General features: G+C 49.7%; 1 protein-coding gene across 2 annotated transcripts in view; it reads left to right on the forward strand.

Annotated features, from left to right (window-relative positions):
- Positions 1–20474, forward strand: part of LOC135827734 (uncharacterized) — a 72876-nt gene that overhangs the window by 19388 nt on the left and 33014 nt on the right. For both annotated transcript variants that reach the window (XM_065340184.1, XM_065340183.1), the window contains one exon: positions 8797–9062. In XM_065340184.1, the coding sequence (XP_065196256.1) occupies positions 8797–9062 (266 nt within the window). The remainder of the gene's footprint in view (positions 1–8796; positions 9063–20474) is intronic.

The raw sequence follows: 20474 nt of genomic DNA on the forward strand, positions 1-20474 counted from the left end.
GAAGGGAAGACGAGATATCATGGACAATCGTGGATATGGCGTCTAATTTGGAGACGTGTTTTGCTGAGTATTCTTTGCAGTTGCAGTTTGGGTGTCAAGTCGTAGCTTTTCCCTCCCTCCCACCCCTTTCAAGGTGGCATATTGTTTATCCGGTTGGGAGGGGAGGGGCAAACTGGCCGCATATTTTGTCTGTTTGTTGTGACGCCCGATTCCAGGCAGTCGTGTGAACCCTCAGTGGGCGATTTGCTGGCCTCGGTGGCCGTTTGTGCGCCCTCGGCGGGCAAGGTGATATCGGCCGATGGTGGGCAGTTTGCAGGCCTCAGGCGGCAATTTGCGCGCCCTCGATGGGCTGTCTGCTGGTTTAGCCCTTGACGGGCAGTTTGCTGGCCGTGGCGGCCATTTGGACGCCCTCGGTAGGCAGTATACTAGTTTATCACTCAACAAGCGATTTGCTGGCCTCGGCGGCCATTTGGACGCCCTCGGTGGGCAGTATACTAGTTTAGTCCTCGGTGGGCAGTTTGCTGGCCTAGGCGGCCATTTGCGCGCTCTCGGTGAGCAGTATGCTAGCTTAGCCATTCGTTGGCCCTCGGTGGGCAGTATGATAGTTTAGCCCTCGGTGGGCGGTTTGCTGCCCTCGGTGGCCATTCATACACCCTCAGCGGACAGATGCCAGTTCATCCCGTGGCGCGCGAGTTGGCTGGCCCCGGAGGCCATTTGAGCGCTCTCGGTGGACAGTATGTGGTTGGCCCATAGCGGGCTGAATGATATAGCCACTGACGGGCAGTGTGGCATAGACCCGGTCCTTATGCGGGTCTTTTCTTCATCACCGTCATGCATCTTTACTCAAACATGTATGTATGCATGTATGTGTATGTGTGTGTGTATGTGTGTGTGTGTGTGTGTGTGTGTGTGTGTATGTGTGTGTGTGTGTGTGTGTGTGTGTGTGTGTGTGTGTGTGTGGCCTACCTAGGAGTAGGTTGCACTTTTTGTAGCTCTTCCTTCTGGTGTTTTTTCATTGCAAGTCCCCGCTCAGGGGCGACTCTGGGGTAGTCCAGGGTCGTCCCCGGCCATCACTCGCCATACTGAGAGTGTAGTTTTGAAGCGAGCGGTGAAATCCACGACGTAGACTCCTTGGTGAATTTTTGTTGTCACCACTCTACGTTTGTGTCGCCGTTCGTTGTGCGCTGTGGGTTGGCTACCCCTCGCACTTTGCTCTAGCTTTAGCCCTTTGTCCAATGACTAGAAGAGATTCGAGAAGAAGAGAGAGTAGACAGAGAAGGCAGATAAAGTTTGGTAGTTGGAATGTCCGAACATTACTGAATGTTGATGGACCTGTTGAAACTGCCGCCGTGTCGCGTCGTGTCAAGGAAAATCGGAAAGTGGATCTTGTCGTGCGTCAACTCTAGGAACACGATGTCGAAGTCGGTGGTTTGCAAGAGACCAAATGGTTTGGATCAGCGGAGTATTCGGTGGACAATGCTGTTGTTCTTTCCTCGGGGCGTCCATCCCCAGGAGCGTCTTCTTCAAATTCAAATTTTGAAAATATTCAAAATTCTCAGCGTGGTGCTCAGCGTGGAGAAGGAGTCGCTGTTGTCCTTCAAGGGCGAGGTGCTGATGCATGGGATGCAGGAGGTCGACAGTGGACGGCTAAGTCGTCGCGTTTAGTGTTAGCTCGTCTTCGTTTCGTACATAGTCCAACTAAATGTTCGTGGATGACAGTCATAGTGTGTTATGCACCGACGTTCCGTTCTGCTCGTTCAGTGAAGAGTGAATTTTTCAATGATTTGGAGGATTTGCTCTGCACTGTACACCCTACTGATGATCTAGTACTACTTGGTGACTTCAATGCTCGGGTAGGATCAGCTCTATGCCCTGCACCTGATGATCCCTGGGCAGCTGTTCGTGGTCCGCATGGCTCTGGACTACTAAACGAGGCTGGTAGAGAACTGTTGTCATTTCTTGCTATGCATAACCTGGTCATCACCAACTCATGGTTCAGAAAGCGCGACATTCACCAGCAAACTTGGCAACACCCCCGTACAAAAACATGGCATTGTATTGACTATGTAATTGTGCGACGACGTCAGCTTTCAAACTGCAGAGATTGTCATGTCATCCGCAGCGCTGAGTGTTCAACTGACCATCGCTTGGTTTGTCTAGCGTACATGCTAAGTCTCGGTGTGTCCAGGCGCCGTAGACCCGCTAACAAGAAGACTGCTGGTCGTTATAATGTTAGCGCGATGACCAAGGTGCCGGGTGCTGATGCCACTGATCATGAAGTTGCTGATTGTTTGCGTGCAGAATACGCTGCTAATGTTGCCACTGGTCTTGACGGATGGGCTGACTGCAGTGCTGTGGAGGACCAGTGGGTGAAGTTGAAGTGTGCCGTCACTGAAGCTGCCGATGCTACTCTTGGCCGGCAAGGCCGTCGACAGCGAGACTGGTTTGCTGCAAATGCAGGGCATCTTGATACTCTACTCACACGCCGGAACAAGTTATACAGCAAGTGGTTGCAGTCAAAGACTCACGTCGATCTGTGTGCGTTCAAAATGGCCCGCGGCCATGCTCGGGCTGCAGTGCGTGCCGCGAAGCGAAAGTGGCTGCAGTCACAGGCTGACCTGGCTCAGCATGGGCGTTTCAGTGGGCAGAAAGTTTGGTCAGCAATCTCAGCCATGAAGAAGTGCTACGACGGTCTGCAGCCTGTTCCATGTCGCAGCATGCAGAAGAGTGATGGGAGTGTGTGCAGCTCTCTTGATGAGGAACGCGATTGCTGGCAACACCATTTTCAATGTTTGCTGAACGTACCAAGTTCATTCAACCCTGCAATATTTGACTCAATCACGCAGCGTGACATCGATCGCTCATTGTGGCAACCGTCACCAACATCGGCGGAACTTGTTGTGGCATTGCGGCACATGGCTAACTGCAAAGCGGCTGGAGGTTCCGGAATTGTTGCTGAGTTGCTTAAAGCTGCGTTCGGCACCATATGCCCCTATCTCATCGACCTGTTGAACTCAATCTGGACTAGTGGCACTGTACCTGCTGAGTGGCGTAACGCAGTCCTTGTACCAATTCCGAAGAAGGGAGACCTTTCCAGGTTTGATAACTGGAGGGGAATATCGCTGCTTGATGTTGTAGGGAAACTGGTGGGCCGTGTCCTGCAATCCCGTCTTCAGAGGCTTGCTGAGAAGGTGCTGCCGGAATCGCAGTGCGGTTTTCGCCGTGGACGATCCTGCACGGATGGAACTTTTTGCATACGCCAACTAGTAGAGAAGTTTTATGAGCATCGTCAGAAGGGCTACCTCGTTTTCGTGGATTTACGAAAAGCGTATGATTCCGTGCCGCGCCCTGCTCTCGCTGCATGCCTTCTCAAGCTGGGCGTACCTGAGGAACTCACAGAGCTAATCCTGAAGTTCCATTGCGGCATTGAAGCGGAGGTGCGTGTTGGTGCTGAAGTCAGTGGCTCGTTTCCTGTTGAAAATGGTTCGCGCCAGGGATGCACCATGGCTCCGGTTTTGTTCAATCTCTTCTTTGGTGTTGTTATGATGTGCTGGAGAGATGCGATGCGTCAGGCCAGCACTGATTCTGGTATATCACTGTCCTACAACATCAATGGTCAGCTTTACTCCCGTGCTAAGGGTACCCTTCAAGTGCAACTCCACGACTTTGAATTTGCAGATGATGCCGTTTTGTTGTCAATGAGTCGGGCTGAGGCTGAGCAGTCGCTTCAGACTTTTCATCGTGTTGCATCCTCGTTTGGTTTGTCCGTCAGTTCGTCGAAAACACAATTCATGGTAGTTGGTGTTGGTATTTCCCCGGAGGACAGGATGCCGATGGACATGGGTGGCGACAGCATTTTGTATGTTGAATCGTTTCTGTACTTGGGCTCTCTCATCACGCCAGACACCCGATCCTCACCTGACATCCAGCGACGGATTGCCAATGCGGCAAAGGCGTTTGGCTGCCTCCTACCAGTGTTCCGGGATACCAGCTTGACGGTGGCAACAAAGCGTCATTTGTACACAGCCTGTGTTCTGTCGGTTTTACTCTACGGTGCTGAGTCATGGGCTCCGCTTCGGCACGACTTGGATCTGCTGGACAACTTTCACCGCCGGTGCATTCGCTCCATCTTATGTGTATCTCGGCGTCAGCAATGGGAGGAGAAAATCTCATCGGCAACGCTCCGTGCGCGCTGGGGTGACACTACACCGGTGTCAGACCTTGTTCGGCGTCGGCGGTTGGAATGGCTCGGGCACGTCGCGCGCATGCCTGCAGACCGTGCGGGGGGGGGGGGGGGGGGTGCTCCCATATGCCAAAGTGCATTCTCTTCGGTGAACAGGACAAGACCTGGCCACGTCATGGGCCCCGGAAGCCCCGGAAGCGGTGGCGGGACAATGTTGTGTCCGACATGAAGGACCGCCAGATAGTGGACTGGTACGACCTCGCCCAGGATCGCAGAGAGTGGAGATCAGCATGCTGCACCATTCCTCCGACCGAGCCCGTCACCTTAGACTTCGTTTGCACTTGTGAAAAGCGCTATCACTGTCGCCAGGACCTGACTCGCCACGCCCGATTCTGCTCGTGACTTGAACACTGTTGGTCCCTTCGGGACCTGCCATCATCTCCGGATGGGCATATTGTATTGTATTGTTATGTGTGTGTGTGTGGGTGAGTGTGGGTGTGTGTGTGTTTGTTTGTGCGTGTGGGTGCTTGTGGTGTGTGCGTGTATGTGTGCATGTGTGTGTGTGTGTGTGTATGTGTGGAGGACACATGTTCAACTCATGGCCTCCTTCGTATATCTTGGCAGCCTCGTTGACCCTGACTCTCGTGTTGGCCTTGAGGTTGATCGTCGTCTTGCCAGTGCAACTCGTGCATTTGGAGCACTCCACTGTGTGTTTAACACTCCCGGCCTGTCCATCCGCACAAAGAAAATGCTGTACGAAACTTGCGTTCTGACTGTTTTGCTGTATGGTGCTGAGTGTTGGCCGGTTCTTCGTCGTGATGAGATCCGTATTGACGACTTTCATCATCAATGTCTACGATGTATCCTGGGAGTCTCGTGCTGGGATCAGGAGTTGAATAATGTCCGGAATTGTGACCTCCGTAAGCATTGGAGGGATGAGGATCTGGTGTCGGACACTATGCGCCGTCGCCGCCTCCAGAGGTTGGGCCATGTAGCTCGGATGCCTGACAACCGTCTCCCTAAGCAGTTGCTGTTTGGATGGCTTGACGCTCCCCGACCAGCTCAGGGACCTCGTCTTCGGTGGAAGGACAGAATACAGTCAGACATGAAACTGTGCTAAATTGATGAATAGTTTACTCTGGTCCAGGATCGTCAGCAATGGAGAGATGCGTACCGCACTCGTGTGCAGGGTCCTGCCCCGGTACCGCTCTCTTGCCTGGTATTTAAACGGACATTCAATAGTAAATCTGGACTTGGACGACACAAATGTTCTGCTGATAGCCTGTAGCGGAACAGCCGGACGCACATCAAAGCCATGCCTGGCTTCGGTGGTTCCGAAGTGCCGGTGGACTTGCTGTGCACAAGTGCACAACACCTGCCCCGGCATCACCGCCCACACCCCAGCACATACCAATCACCAGCCATCAGTGTTGCAACCAGCACTGCGCTACCTGTGATCGCTGTTTTAAATCTGCTCCTGGCTTTCGGCGACACAATTGCAATCGTGGACGGCGTCGTGGCGGAGCGGCTTCCTAGTGGCCATGCTGACTTCTCTCGAACTCTCTCTTCTACTCTCCCCTGTCTCAGGGGCAGCGCGGGCAAGCATTTGGCAGCTGTACACCAGGCCAGGCCAGGTGTATGTGTGTATGTGTGCATGTGTGTCTGTCAGCGTGGGCACACGAGTGCCCGAGTTTGGCATGCGGGAGCACTTGGAGGTGCTTCCATGTTTGCGGGTGCTGAGGCTAACACTGTTAAATGGTCTCTATAAGAGTGGCTGCTGTGCTCCTCTTGGCCTATTCATATCTTTATTGCGTTGCTTTGACAAGGCTCTATGCCTGCCACGTAGAGACGGGTAAACTAGGGCTCGCACCGCCACTGAGACTTGTATTTTCAACCGACATGCATGTGAATATTACATCCACCATGTGGTTGAGCGGGTATAAGCCTAATTCTAGAAGTACTCTTGTATCTTGATTGCACGCGCAAGAACTTTGTTATGCTCTGGGTATCTGTTTCTCCTGTTTAGGTTAAGGATAGAACAAGGATAGAATAAGGCTAGATTAACCGTTTCCGCGCTGGCCCCTTTTACTCCAGCAAACTGCCGTTCCAGCTCACTGACTCTTCTTGTGTAGTTTTCGCGCACAGGTCCGAACGAATTTTTCTCTCAATACAGTTCACCTTGATGGGTTTCGTCACCCTGGGCTTGTTGGAAAGGTCAGGACCAAGCACATCCATCCTGGTAGCTCTCGTCTCACTATTCATGGAGGTTCAACTTCTATGTCCTCTCGAAACTACTTCACGATGCCTCGGAAAGGCACAGCAACTCGATCTCACATTCTTTTTCAGTTTCTAGTTCCAGTTCAGCCGATTTTCACGATTCAAATATTCGTTGAGTTATAGCGCTCAACGAACGCGCATATTGCCATACGCTCAAAGACTTTTCCGCATTGCGTTGGCAATTGATTTTATGTATGATGACTGGCGCTCTAGTTTTTTGATTGCCTTGTAGCAGTAGCTTTCCCGGAGGCTATATACCGTGGAATATTTCTAGAGATTGGTTGCCTGATTCACGGGCCTTTCTGGGTGGCGTGGTTTTTTTATTGAAATTTGACCGTTTTCCCTTGTTGCTATAACCCTAGCAGCAGTACCCTGTCAAAGATATAAACAAGACGCCTGGCAAAACGACTCCTGACTACAACATCATACATCCACATGCACACTTGCCTAGACAAAGACAGTTTGGGGAATTTCATTACAACTAACATCACTACAGACACTAGGTAGTTCTAGAACAGCCTGCGTGTCTGCAAGTGCCAAGGTGTGTGGGTATGTGTGATGCACTAAGTATGCATGTGCATCACAACACAATGCTTGCAATCCACTTCTCGCTCATTTCCTTCATACAGTGGTACTATGTTGTGCAGGGCACATAACAGACTTACTGAAACCTATCCCCAGTCAAGTTTGTGGACCAGAAAGCAGTTATCTAGGTTTGCCAGTGCTGAACACACTTTACAGTTCTATATCATCACTGCTATATCACTAGTAGAGCCTGGCTGGCTTTGATGTAGATCAGTCCAACCTTTCGACCTAGGTCCAACAGATGGTGACTTTGCCAAAAAGTGATTCATTAGTTTTCAAAGATGCCATGTTGACAAATACATATTTAGCAGAAGAAGATGATGCGTTCCCTGTCCCAGTATTTACCCATACACCATGCAATCCCAGTATTTACCTACACACCATGCAATCCCAGTATTTACCTACACACCATGCAATCCCAGTATTTACCTATACACCATGCAATCCCAGTATTTACCTACACACGATGCAATCCCAGTATTTACCTATACACCATGCAATCCCAGTATTTACCTACACACCATGCAATCCCAGTATTTACCTATACACCATGCAATCCCAGTATTTACCTACACACCATGCAATCCCAGTATTTACCTATACACAATGCAATCCCAGTATTTACCTACACACCATGCAATCCCAGTATTTACCTACACACCATGCAATCCCAGTATTTACCTATACCATGCAATCCCAGTATTTACCTACACACCATGCAATCCCAGTATTTACCTACACACCATGCAATCCCAGTATTTACCTACACATCATGCAATCCCAGTATTTACCTACACATCATGCAATCCCAGTATTTACCTACACACCATGCAATCCCAGTATTTACCTACACACCATGCAATCCCAGTATTTACCTACACACCATACAATGAAGGTACGTGTTGGGTCGTAAGTATCCACGCAAACACACATCCAGTCAAAATAAGGCACTTGTCAAAGTATCCGAACGTTTTCGGTCCCTTCTCATCAAGGATTATACAGGGAATGGCTCAAGTTGGAAAGACTAAAACTTATATAGCGTAAAGATATGAGATAACAACACTCGTGACAAGGTGGAAAAAGTATCAAGTTCAGCACGACACAAAACTCGAAGGAAATAATAATAGCGACAAGAACATAGTGAGCAAATTAAGTTACATTGTTAACACCTCGACGTACAGAAAGAAAATGTGTTGTCGCTACAATTGTTTGGTGTTACTCCTCGTCGAGGTGTTAACAATGTAACTTAATTTGCTCACTATGTTCTTGTCGCTATTATTATTTCCTTCGAGTTTTGTGTCGTGCTGAACTTGATACTTTTTCCACCTTGTCACGAGTGTTGTTATCTCATATCTTTACGCTATATAAGTTTTAGTCTTTCCAACTTGAGCCATTCCCTGTATAATCCTTGATGAGAAGGGACCGAAAACGTTCGGATACTTTGACAAGTGCCTTATTTTGACTGGATGTGTGTTTGCGTGGATACTTACGACCCAACACGTACCTTCGTTACTAAAGTATTATCCGCCTCCGACTTCTTGTAAAACACCATACAATCCCAGTATTTACCTACACACCATGCAATCCCAGTATTTACCTACACACCATGCAATCCCAGTATTTACCTACACACCATGCAATCCCAGTATTTACCTACACACCATGCAATCCCAGTATTTACCTACACACCATGCAATCTTACCATGTACAAGTAGACATTGCTTTTCCATGTGCTTATGTTTGTACTGTAGCAATGGAAGCAGCATCTGAAGAGGAGAGTAAGGACAAGTATCAACCACCAAATCTGGCTGAGTACAGTGATCACTACTACTCAACCAATGCACCTCATCCAGACCTGGTGAGAGCATGTGAAGATGACGATGGGGAACAAGTACGACAAGCCGTGAACAGCGGCACTGCAACCGAACCTGTGATTAGACCGGATCTCATGGAAGAAGTGCCAGAGTCATACTTTCAAAATGTCCATCGCTCTCATAGAATTCCTATGACCATCATGGTAAGTCAGAAGTATCCCCCCCCCCCCCCAATAAAAGCTTTGCCATGCATTCGTCAGGCGAAATAGCACGTTATCATACATTTGAGGCCAGCGGGAAGAAGATGATGACGTCGAATAATTTAGTATCTGTGCGCATGAATGTGCTGTGTGTGTGACTTTGTGTGTCAGCTATGACATCAAACCCTGTGGTTCCATGCCTACCGTGCAGGTCAGAACCATCCTGCAAAGTTCGAATGAGGTAGGTAGAACGATCGCGCCGCGAACCATACCTTCTGAAATTTGTTCGTAGTATACCATTGAAATTTCGAATTTCTTGCTGAGAGGGGTAGCTTGCAACCTCGATATGGCTTGCTCCAGGCATGCTGTAAAGCGAAACTCTGTTGAAGTAGTGGCGGGGATCTGCCCTGCAACTGCTACAACAAAAATGATTCGATCTGAGAAAGCTTGAGACCGCGAACCTCCGTTGAATATTGAGTATTTCAAGCCTTTTCACGATAAAGATAGAGTTCTTTTTGGGGATGGACGTCGCGGCAAAGGACATGGTTTCCAACTTCTGGCGTCTGCTAAAGCCAGGGATCATTTGTCCGTTCAGGTCAGCAGGCTAACCGTCGGTAAGCGTGTTTAGATCGCGTTCTGCTCGATGTGGTGGATCACAAACAGTTTTGATATCGCACAAATTGAACTCTGCATCGTGCGTACTGTATTTTTTATTCAGAAAATCGCAAAGTGTCTCTGACTCTCTGTGTGGCCGTCCTATGTCACGAGAAACTCCAATCAGGCTCCTATGTCCTCTGCCTTCTTGATTGAATGTCCACTTCGTTTGAACAACGAACACAACAATCGAGGACGGCTTTGCAATGAAAAATACAGCTGTACTGGAGCTTAAAAAAAGAAGAAAAAATGTGCTCAGGATGAGACTCGAGTACACGCGTACTCTCCCCGCAGGTTTTGTGGATGTCGCTCATAGATGCGTAATTTCGCGTGACGTGCCACTGTTGCACCAAATCTATTTCACCTCTCAAACTGGCTATGTACAACTAGCAATGAATTTCAACGACTTTCAGCCCTGCATTAGTTATATCCAGAGTACATAGCCCCCAACAACTCAACCTCACTCAGTCATTGGTTCTGTCCTGACAGAATTACAGGTTGACATCATCTTTATGATACAAAGCATGTTGTACATGTCTCATCCTGTACCTGTGGAGGACAAATAACATTATGATCCCATGTGATGCATTTATAGACAGCTATTACGTCGTAAATCACTCCTGGAGAACAATTGCATCATACAATATTGTCGGAACAGCACTGTATCTGGAAGGTGCACACCTTTTTAACGGATGATATACTTTTCGTTACAGTCCTTATTTCCTGAGAAACAGAAATCCGATAGAGAAAAATTACATAGAAAGACCAGAAGTGTATTCGCAATCACTTGAAGCATCCTAGTTAAACAATTATTGGCACATAGCACCGTGGGAATAATATTGTGACCATGGATTTCCCTCTAGTCACATACCATGATGGCTAACTTTACAATACACAAAGATACGAACGAATGTCTTATGTTCCACGAACCGGGATTTGAGACTATGAATTTTGAAGCTTTGAAAAGCTCACATCACATGATTATGACTACCATCTGGAACACACAAGGGGCATAATATCCTTCGTAAGCCGAGCTTGAGGAGGCCCGAGAATATACTCACGATTAGGGGTCTAACAGAGAATGTACCTGCGTAGTGGTCTACCAGAGAATGTACTCACGAGTAGTGGTCTACCAGAGAATGTACTCACGAGTAGTGGTCTACCAGAGAATGTACTCACGAGTAGTGGTCTACCCGAGAATGTACTCACGAGTAGTGGTCTACCCGAGAATGTACTCACGAGTAGTGGTCTACCAGAGAATGTACTCACGAGTAGTGGTCTACCAGAGAATGTACTCATGAGTAGTGGTCTACCAGAGAATGTACTCACGAGTAGTGGTCTACCAGAGAATGTACTCCTGCGTAGTGGTCTACCAGAGAATGTACTCACGAGTAGTGGTCTACCAGAGAATGTACTCACGAGTAGTGGTCTACCAGAGAATGTACTCACGAGTAGTGGTCTACCAGGGAATGTACTCACGAGTAGTGGTCTACCAGAGAATGTACTCACGAGTAGTGGTCTACCAAAGAATGTACGTGGGTAATGGTTTACCAGAGAATGCACATGGGTAGTCGTCTACCAGAGAAATTACTCAGTGTACCGTAACACTACACTCGCACTCACACGCTGGCAAAAAAAACCAAGGCAAGAAAGTAATAAAGAGCAAGCCGGCCAGCAAGAGAGGTGTCAGTGCAAGACACAGGCAGAGCAATGGCACGGTGTGGGTGACTGGGCAGCAGGGTAGCACCTGAAAATCCGACTCCCTAAATTTCCAGCCATGGCCGCTAAACCGGGCTGGCGGAAAACTCGCCTTGCCGCCCAAAACTCTTCTACTAATATGGGTCCTGCCCCACTGCCAGTCACACCCAAAAAGCCGAAGGAAAGCAAGTGGAAGAAAGCAATCATGCCAAAAAACGCTGAGCCCCTCGGGACAGAAACACAGCACGCGACATGCCACGGAAAACCAGAAAACAGCTGACAAAACACGCACAAACGCACAGGACCAAAGGGTGGGTGTGTGGTAAAACTCCAAGCTAACATAAGCAACACAGGACCATGCCGTAACATGTGCCAACTGAGCACTACTAGTAAGGCTCGAGCTTCGTGCTTCGCAGGCTCACTCGTTCATCCCCATCCGCTGGGGGTCCCTCTGCCACTCTCCTCGGCGGCGCACATTCCTCATCCTCAGTCAGTGGCCGCCCAATTTGCGTTAGTTACAACTGGTCCAGATGCCAAGGGGAGTGTGGGAGAGCGCACCTCTACAGTAATGTCAAGGCTGCCACCCAAAAATTGGCATGCATGGCCAACTCCTCCAGCAACTGGCCTAGCACATCAGCTCCACGCGCCGAACGGTCAGGCAGATCCCGACCGAAGCATGGTGGGGCGCCAGGCCACTAGCTCTGCTTTGAAGCAGGCATGTGAAGACAGTAGTAACACACAGTTTCTATCACTCACCATACCAGCCAGCCCTGCTCTTGATTCCAAGATGCCATGTATTCACACGCCCATCGATGTTGTCAGCTTAACTAGACTGCTCACTGATCATTGAGGCAAGGCATTCTCTTCCTGCACTAGCAGGGGCTTACAAGCGCCGGAGAAAGTAGCGCCAGGGCTACGGGCAGTGTGCATTGCTGACACAGCTGGCCATCCGCAACGCATTCCGCATTCCGCTCATCCCTGTGCACCCGCCAAACTGGTCTCTATCTGGTATTCAGTGGCAAGGGAAATTTTACTTTGATCGAGCACTGCCGTTTGGCCTACGCTCCAGCCCACACAACGCAAACTCGACCACCTTTTGGGAAACCATCCTTTGCGCCAAGCATCATCGCACCAAGCAGAACATTTACACGGCGCTTATGGCATATCAATAAGAGTTTAGCCGATCGCCGATGCGCTGTCTAGTTTCAACCTGCAAGCATTCCATCAGCTGGCGCCATCGGAATATTACGTAACTATGTGCGTAGGGGAGAAGGATGCCCATGCCGACTACAGACATAATGCTCAGCTGCTTCGCAGCACACTTCCCGCCACCGGTGAAACTACGGTCAATTCATGTCTACATGGCCGTAGTGCGCAACACACATCTCGAAGCCACTTCACAACCTTGCCTGGTTGCGCCATGCTGACATATTTGACTGCCTAACCATCTGATGCCAATGACGCCCTCTTCCTCTACCACTCTGGGAGACTCCTGATTAGGCAAGAGCTGACAGAAGAGCTACGACAGCTTCTTCCACTCATGGGAACATCCCATACTCGCGATTACACTGGTCATTCGTTCCGCATCGGTACCGCCACTACTGCAGCCATGGCGAGTACCCCTGACTGGTTAATCAGGGCAATGGGCCGACGGAGGCGCAAAGGTGTCCTGCGTTACATCAGGACGACTGACACCGACATAGTGCAGCTGACCCAAAAGCTGTCCGAGGTACAGGCGCATTGCAAAACACAATGAGATATGTAAGAACCCGCCAAGCGGGCACACAACTCACACTGATGCATGTGCCCACACACTTGCTTAGACCAGCTGCCGATTGCTTGGAACAGCATGGCAATTTGCTCTGCTAAGATTAGGCTGACAGACTGCGCTGATAGCAACAGCAGCATCACTCACATGCGTGGATTGCAATATGTCACAACTTAGCATGGAGGCTGGGCAAACATGGGCAAGCTATCTCCTCTCATCTGGCAATCTACCACGGCCTTCGACCATCACCCTCATACGCCCACACTCATGCCCCCTAACGGGCATCGCACTTTGTACGTGGGTGGTCCACACTCCGTCCATTTCATGGGCTGCACTTCATGCGTGGAATATCATTATACCATCATATGAGCCGTCCAATCTCCGCCCATTTCATGGGTGCTACTTCATGGGCTGCATCTCGTGTGCAGATGATCCTACATATGATTATCAAATGCCAGATTCGGTTGCCCTGCACTCCATTAATCCTCCATAATTTGTGTGTTCTGCACTGGTCTGCAATAACGAGTGCATGTGTGATAACAGGGGACAACAAAAACAAAAATGTCCGGGACCCAAGGGAGGGAGGGTGGGTGGATACATTCCAGGCTAAAACGTGGAACACAGGACCATGACGGCAGATGAGAGAGAGAGAGAGAGAGAGAGAGAGTTGCGCAGTGGAAGAGCAACAGTGCACAACAGAAAAGGTGAATAAAAAATAAGTTTTTACACTCTTTTGCTATGCTCAGCCCTGAAAAGCAACATTTTTTTACTCACATAGCAACCGGTTTGTTCATGGGGTAGTGGTCTACCAGAGAATGTACTCACGAAGCAAAGGATAGTCAGGCGGAAGCAATGTGTGTTGATACAGAAAGAAAGTCGTGCTGTGAGTCCGCGATATACTTATCCTTGGAGGACACGGGCCTCCAACCGCCGTGCTGTTTTAGCAGTCTGTCCACAATGCCCGAGTTACCTGCGGCCATCGCAACACCTGATCAGAGGCGGAGGAGACGTATGATGTTGGGTCAGGCTGGGTGCGGCCCACAGCCAACTTGAGGATTTTCGTGGCTCCGCTGTAGCTCATGGTGCCGCGCACGCCTGGCCCAGAGCGGGCGGAGGTTGCTTTTCCCAGTACATGTTGGCCAGGTGAATGTCCTCCTTGATGGAGAAATCTCTGTGATGCGGACCAGACATGGCATAGAGCCGGTGAATTGGCGAGCAACCAGAATCACGTCCCCTACTTCAGTTAATCGTTTTTGCGACTTGGCAGGTGGACGGACATATGGGTCAGGGTAGAGTCCAGCGAGGACACCACGAGATGATGCAAGTCGTCCCAGGGCAGTAGGGCAAAGAACCCAAGACAAATCATGGTGGTACATTGCAGATCCCCAGTGACGCATCTGGTTGGGCCAGGGTGGACATCAGCTGGCGGAACAAGGACTGTGAGATCGGAGTGCGGCGGGAGACGGGACGAGAACAGATATGGTGAGCGGCGACTTGCAGTTGCATGATGACTGGCTCCGCGATCGGATGTGGGTGACCAGCCGTATGGTGCAACCAACGAAGAGCTGCTCAGCCTTGTGCAACAGGGGCAAACGTAGTGCCTTGTTGGATCAAACTCGTTAGGTATAACGCCAGGTGTACCTTGAGAGCTGGGAAAAGGGGGTGAATCCATCCCCAGAAGGCCATATACGCCAGGGACCGAATTCTTGCAGATATGCTCTGCCTGTAGATGGTGCCACGTCAGTGAGCAGGGTGAACGGTAGCACGTCGACCAGGTGCTGGATAAGTGGATTCTGTATGGACGCTAGTACCGTCCAGAAGGGGGCGGACGCTGAGCAAGGCATATACAAAACGCACACACACCCACACACCCACAGACAGGAAAATGACACACAGGGGATCAGGTATGTAGAGACTGTGTGTTGCTCCTGTGAGTTTTGTCGTTGTTCTGTTCATGTATCGTGGGTTTCCAGACTCCCCCACTCGGTGCGCTTTCCAGGGGTCTAATCCTCCTCTGCCTCTAACACCACCGTATGTTGTGTACAATATGAGTCGTGTGAATTGAGTAGGGGACCAGGGGTGACAACCGGGCCTTATGTTAACGCGGTCTAACGCCTCATACCGTCATGCATACAGGCAAGCTGAGACAATCATTGCCAACATCACTGTCCGTTGGGCTTCTCCCTCCCCTGTCCGTGCCAGTCAATCATGTATGACCATCGACACTGCCCATCGGGCTTCTCCCTCCCTCATCGTCACTGCCCACCGGGCTTCTCCCTCCCTCATCATCACTGCCCCTTAGGCTTCTCCCTCCCTCATCATCCCTGCCCATCGGGCTTCTCCCTCCCTCATCATCATTGCCCATCGGGCTTCTCCCTCCCTCATCATCCCTGCCCCTCGCGCATCTCCCTAATTGGTAAGGGTTCATTGAATTGGCAATTCACACGGAAAAAACACCCTATACTAAAAAACGCAAGGAACAGAACAGCATAGGCAGCTAGCGCAAGAAAAAAAACACCAAGAGGCAATAGAAAAGGCAGCCTCGCAGAGGACAGACTACACAGGGAGGGGGGGGGGTGGGGGACAAGGTAACCAAAAAACAAACCTGAGGCCGTACAGTAAGACCTCTAACGAGCACAGTTTCCGAGAGAACAGAAACGGAAAGGCGGTGGTTTGAAACAAAAAGACAGACTGGTTGAGGTGTGTGCCTAAATGAGCCAAACCCGGGCTGGAAGGCTTCTCGGATAACGGTAAATGGTGTGACAACACACAAAAATAGCCATAATGAATAATACGTAAAACAAAAACTGAGGCACCAATATTTTACCAAAATGCAATAGGGCGCAATAACCACCCATGGACGTTATTGTCACAAGCACTTATCTCGTCAGACTCCAGCCAGTCCGGGAACTCATGCTCCGTCCATCCGTGGACGAGCTCCAGCAGTGGGTTGTGGTTGCTGAGTCCAGTGTGGTTGGTGACTACTGCCCGGGCCGAACTGGGAGCAATGCCTACTGACGTGACCCAACTGCTGGCAGTTCCAGCAATGCGGGCCGCTGCCAGGGGTTCAGCCTCCGTTGGCAAACAGTCCGTCGCCTGATGGCCTCCTCTCGAATTGGGCGTTGTTGCCAATGTTTGATGCACGAATATTCCTGCCTGGATATGGTATCTCAGGTTGGAAACACTCTCTGGATTGTAATTGCCTGAGCCGACGACCTGTGGAGGCTACGTCGGCGAGTCTTTTGTCATCCGCAAGGCTGTCACCCAGAGTGCCTTCCTCGTAGACTCTCACTGTTTCCCAATCAAAGGAAACGGCTATTTTGAGTTGTTTCTGCCTTTTACAGATTTCATTCTCACCCTGCCTTAAGAGCACCTTGGCCTCAGGTGCGGAGTCCGCTAGCACCGATATGGCGGCATCAACCTTTTGCAACACCGTCTTGTTGGTGACGAACTGAGCCTGTAGCCCTGCCAACTCGAGCTTTTTCTGGGCTTGGCTTTGATGACTTGTCAGAGACTGCGCTGCTTTAAGTTTGGCCACCTAAGCTCGGGCCGCCGTGGCCTCCTCCTGCACTCCCTTTATTTGTGATGAAAGATTTGTAAATAGGGAGGCGAACCACGATGGCATCTCCTCATTTGCCGAGCTCAGTGTTGGTGGGACAGGTGAGGCGGCGGAGGTGGCAGCTGGGTGTAATCTGGCAGTCCTGGCTAGCTCAGGAGGAGCTAGATAAGCCTCGGTTCCATGGTTGCGAGTGGCCAACGGCATGTTGAAATATTTGGACCTCAAAAAACTGCAAGCTAACACGAGGAACAGAAGAAAACGATGGCAGGTGAGAGAGAGAGAGAGAGAGAGAGAGAGAGAGAGAGAGTTGCACAGTGGAAGAGCAGCAGTGCAAGACATAAAAAGTGATTGAAGAAATACGTTTTTACACTCTTTCGCTGAGCTCAGCCGTGAAAAAAAACACATTCAGGAGCACTAGATTTAACATGAGCAGAAAGGATCACTGCGGATACAGACTTTCAGTGGTGCTCCTTTCTCTGATGTGATAAACCACCTGCGCGTCATAGATAACTGCATAAATTAGTGTCACCTGTGGGCTGGTGAGAAAAGTGACGCCGAGAGTCATTGCCCTTTTGCAGCTCATTCTCAGCAACATCTCGTGGTATACAGTTTTAAGGAACAACGATGCAACCATGATAGTAAGAACTTCAGTGCTGCATCTGCATTCAGTGCTGCATCTGCATTTGCATCTGTGTGTGTGTGTGTGTTTGTGTGTGTGTTTGTGATTGCATGAGTGAGTGTGTGTGTGTGTGTGTGTGTGTGTGTGTGTGTGTGTGTGTGTGTGTGTGTGTGTGTGTGTGTGTGTGTGTGTGTGTGTGTGTGTGTGTGTGTGGGTTGGTATGTGGTGTGTTTGTGTGAGTGAGTGAGTTAGTGAGTGTGTGTGTTTGTGTTTGTGTGTATGTGAGTTTACTTCCTCCGTTAACCCTTTGCATGCTGAGCCCCTTTTCTCCAATCCACTGGCTTTCCAGTGCACTGACTCTATTTGTGGAGTATGCACTCACAGCTCCGAATGAAATTTATTCTCATTTCACTCCACCTTGATGGATTTTCATCGTCCTGGGCTCGTTGGAAAGATAAGGACGAAGCGAATCCATCCTGATCTACTCCACCGTGGAGTAGTACCGTGGACTACTCCACCGTGCCTCGGAACGGCACAACAACTCAATTTCACATTCTTGTTCGGCTTCTTGCCGAAATTCAACAGATTTTCACAATTCAAACTGCGCTGCAAAGCTCAGATCCAAGCGCTTCATTTGATGTCCACACGCATGCGCCGTACCAAAGGGAAATCCCCTGGCACGCTCCTAAACAAAAAGAAGTCATGAACCAAAAAACTCGCGTTCACTCTGGGCCGTGATTCCGTGTTCATCTTGTCGCCGCTCAATGAATTCTTATCCTATCGCGAGGACCTTTATATCCTCGGAAAGATAAGGTCAAGGCCTTTCCAACGGTGTATTGGTTGTCGTGATGCATTTTTATTGACGAAGTTATGAAAGTTTGTACACTGATCTATGCACTGCGATACGTCGCGCGAATTTTTTCAGAGTTAACTCGTACGTAGTGGATCAGGTCATGCATAAAGTGCGAGTGAACTCGTACACAGCACGCAAAGGGCTGAGCAAAACTTTGTTTCGTTTTTGTGTTCTTGCAATTGTCTTTCTGTCAGCATTAGACAAACATGTCAGTGATCTATCCCCTACAAAGACTAGCCGCAGTGTTGTCCTTTGTTCTGACAAGCTTTTGAACCTCCGAAAGTGTGGAGTCCTTGAAATAATTGGCGAAGCATAACCATTTCTTGACAGGATGTCACCAGAACACAACCCAGGCGCATAACACTGAGGTGCGAAAATGAGAAACAGTTTGAAAGACCGCGTGGCTCGAAGAAGGGCCCAGATTTCATGCAGAAGCCGGACAGCCACTGCTGCATCAGCACGATGGTACGCCTTCGCCCACAGCCACAATAAATCAATGGACGTGTGTTTGCGGCGCAGGGGAAAACAAAAGGGTTCGACATTCAGGTTGTTGTTCAGCCTGCTCAAAGTCCCGATCTCAACGTCGACGACTTTCTTCCACACCCAGAAGACAGACGTGTCACTTGTGGCGAAGGAAACCCTACAGGAACTTCTCGGCTGTGGAAACATGCTGGCACGAGTACCCTGCTTCTAAGATGAGGAGCGTTCGGCTGTGTCTGTATGGCTCTTTCCATGGCTTTTGTAGAGTCTGAGCAGCACAGTCACTGGAGGTGAGAGTCAGCGAGGATGCCGACTTGATGTCATCAAGGAGTGAGTCGTCATCAAATTCAGACGAAGAATGAAGCTGGCCTGCTTTCAAGGCCACGCTAGTTTGTGGATTTCAGGGGTGTCGGTCGTTGGGCGGTTTAATAGCCAATTGAGCCATCTTTCCAACATTCCTTTTGAGTTTCTCTCCCCTCGCACCGGGCGACTCACGTGACCAGTTTTGGCAGTGAGCAAGTACAAGTACAAGTGCGTGTGCGTGCGTGTGTGCGTGCGTGTGTGTGTATGTGTGAGTGTGCGTACATACTTGGGTGTGTACGCTCGTATTTGAGTGTGCTAGCCTGTGTGTGTTTCTTTGTGTGTGTGTGTGTGTGTTTCTTTGTGTGTGTATGTGTGTGTGTGTTTGTGTGTGTGTGTGTGTTTGTGTGTGTGTGTGTGTGTGTCCCATATGGTGCAGTGGTATGTGCAGCGATTTCCAATCGATAGATTGCGGGTTCGATTCCCGACGATTATGGTCACACACGTCTTTCTTCTCTTTCTCAGACTCTTCCTGACTTTTCTTTCATTCTCCTGGGTGGTTACCAACAGCCAGTGCATGCCGGAGTATGTGGTGTGATGTGTGTGCGGGGAAAAAAAAAAAAAAAGGAAAAAGACCAAAAATAGGGATTCACTGGCCAGAAAATGTCACTCCAAATAGCTGTATGGTGTAGACCAGGCTGAATAGTGACGGTCAATTCTTCAGCCTTGCAAGCTGTTGAATGGTGTAATCCCAGCACAAGTTGCTATGGCTTCTGCCGTAGCATTGCTATCATCGCCTCCGGCGATGGGCGTCAAAGGTCAGGTCAGGTCAGGTGTGTTTGTGTGTGTGTGTGTGTGTGTGTGTGTGTGTGTGTGTGTGTGTGTGTGTGTGTGTTGGCGCTCGCGTTCGTGCGTGCGTGCGTGTGTGTGTGTGTGTGTGTGCAAAAACGGAAAAATGAAAAATGAAAAGATGAAAAATAGGGATTCACTGGCCAGAAAAAGCCACTTCAATCAGCTGCGTGGTGGATACCAGGCTAAAATTAGTGGCGGTCAAATCATCAGCCTCATAAGCTGTTGAATGGCGTGATCCTAGCACAAGTTGCTTCCGCGATGGGCATGTCTGAATTCTGAGTTCTGAGTGTGTAAGTGTGTGTGTGTGTGTGTAGCATCATGGTGATAATGCAGATTAATGGGTGCACGCAGCTTTGTGCTACCGCTCAATCTATGCTGCTATGTTTAATAGTGCTGTTACTGCATGCCCATGCTTTGCTGCTGGCTATGGTGTCTGTGCGGCTTGGCACTCTGCATGATATTGAATTCATCTCTCGACGTAATATTGAACGTGTCTCTCTACGTGGCGCTCATGCGTGTCGCTCGCCTCCGATGTGGGCAGCGTGTGGCGGCGTTATGATGACGTTTGCTTGTAGCGCTCAACGTGGGTGGCATGCATCGTTGCATGTCTTGCTAGAGTTTGCTCTGTTATA

The sequence above is a fragment of the Sycon ciliatum genome, chromosome 11, assembly GCF_964019385.1.
Source record: "Sycon ciliatum chromosome 11, ocSycCili1.1, whole genome shotgun sequence".
NCBI classification, from domain to species: domain Eukaryota; kingdom Metazoa; phylum Porifera; class Calcarea; order Leucosolenida; family Sycettidae; genus Sycon; species Sycon ciliatum.